We start from the raw sequence: 2,093 nt of genomic DNA, 5'->3' as shown, positions 1-2,093 counted from the left end.
AAAGAAGATAGCAGAAGAAAACACTTGCTTAAGCTGGCTAATTATTTCGTCAACCAACAATGATCACTATTATACTGTTATTACTTACCCTTATTCTACTGATATCTAATTACTATGTGCATTATCATGGAAGAAAGGGACGACTTATCAATCTTATACCAGGACCATCAGGTTATCCGATTGTTGGAAATGCATTTCAATATCTTATTTCACGAGGTAAGTTATAACTTCACATACAATATTCCCGTAAATAAGTATTCACCTATGCAGACAAATTTTTAAATATAATATTTGCAAACATTTTTCTCTAAGATATATAATTATCGATATTATTGCACGTTAACTACTTTTAAGAATTATTTAAGCTTATAGGTAAATATTTTTAAGCAATAACATTCATTTTTTGATTATTGAAGTTAATTGAGGAATAAAATATCTAGGTACATTATATTAATATAACGATAAAGTCAAACATACATATTTCGATCAATATTTAGAATATTTCCGTAAACTTACATATATACATACATTTTTTAGAAGAACAATGGAAGTTTCTGATTGCCTTAACTGACGAGTTTTATCCCATTGTTAAATTTTGGGGATTTTTTTTTCCCCTAGTATCCATCCGTCATCCGAATGATTTAGAGGTGAAATATGGAATTTTATTCTGTTTTTTTATTATTGATATATTAGCGATAAAATGTTTATTTCTTTATGTTTTTTATTTTGCAAAAATATGTTTATTTGTTAAAAATCTAAAATAATTGAATATTTAAAATTAAAGATGATTATCTCTTCATTCATCTCTCAGAGATATTAAATTAAATATTTAAAATACTTGTAAAATCAATTAATTAATTATTAATACATATAAATTAAATAACATTTAACTTAATATTTTCTGTAATTTTAGACAATATTAAGCAGCACAAAACATATCGAAAAGGGTCTTATTTATGATGTTTTACATCCGTGGTTCGGTACTGGTCTTCTCACTAGTAAAGGTAACATCAACAATATTAATGTAAATAATGGTACATGCTTTATTTTGCTTTAGCTTTATATTAAATTTTGTTTCAAGTTTCAATTTTGTTGATAACAAAATAAGTCTATGTAATTAAACGTAAACAGTACATATCATATCACACAGTAATTAGATTTACGTATATGTTTACAATATCTCATATCAATCATGTAAAAATAATTGTATTATTAAATATAAAAATAAATTAATAAAATTGATATAATCACATTGAATATAAATATTATAAAAAAAGATAAGAAGCGTATAAAAAAGAATTTCTTTCTTGTACGTTATATTACACGATGTGTCGTCGTAAAAGTTTAAACACATATCACAAAAAAAATAAATTTGTAATATGGTTATTAAAAATCAATAAATTTCAAATTAAGTAAAAAATATACATATCTCACTGCAATGTTTGTTTTGCATTGTTATTCCACAATTGTGTAACATGTTATTTATGTTTCAGGCGCCAAGTGGCATTCACGACGAAAGATATTAACCCCCACATTTCATTTTAATATATTACAGCACTTTATTCAAATTTTGTTCGAGGAAGGTGAAAACATGATCAGATCTTTGAAAAATGCAGGAGGCACAGTTGTGAAAGATTTAGAACCATTTTATAGTGAACATACGCTGAATGCAATATGTGGTATGATGTGTTCATAACTGTATATTTTAACTGTAAAATTTATTCCTATTGATAAATAAAATTAGGCTAAAATCAAATTTTTAAAACTGTAAGTATTAATATCACAACATATATACCGAGTTGTATATAATTTTTACAGCCACAGATTTATGAAATATGTATGATAATATTATCATGATACTTTTACAAATGCGTTTGCAGAAACTGCCATGGGTACTTCTTTACGAGGCCTCGGTGATTTCCAGCAGCAGTATCGAGAAGCGGTTCATCGGATGGGAAAACTTTTTACTTACAGGTATAATAATTCATGTTTTATTAGCTTAAAATAACTATATATCTATATTCTGTCTTAATTATAAAAAGTTTAAAATAATAAAAAATACTTTATTTTTACGTTATAATTAATTGCACATT

General features: G+C 25.3%; 1 protein-coding gene across 1 annotated transcript; it reads left to right on the top strand.

Moving 5' to 3' along the window:
• Positions 1-6: 6 nt before the first annotated feature.
• On the top strand, positions 7-1,988 carry LOC112457262 (cytochrome P450 4C1-like; the record flags this gene model as incomplete). The annotated part of the gene is made up of 5 exons (XM_025020187.1): positions 7-216; positions 538-647; positions 914-1,004; positions 1,494-1,679; positions 1,881-1,988. Coding segments are annotated over exons 1-5 (652 nt in total), but the record flags the coding sequence as incomplete, so codon positions are not given.
• Between the last annotated feature and the right edge of the window lie 105 nt (positions 1,989-2,093).

This window comes from Temnothorax curvispinosus, unplaced genomic scaffold (assembly GCF_003070985.1).
Source record: "Temnothorax curvispinosus isolate PA1 unplaced genomic scaffold, ASM307098v1 QBEX01007694.1, whole genome shotgun sequence".
In the NCBI taxonomy this organism is placed as follows: domain Eukaryota; kingdom Metazoa; phylum Arthropoda; class Insecta; order Hymenoptera; family Formicidae; genus Temnothorax; species Temnothorax curvispinosus.
This window is presented reverse-complemented; position numbering and strand designations above follow the sequence as displayed.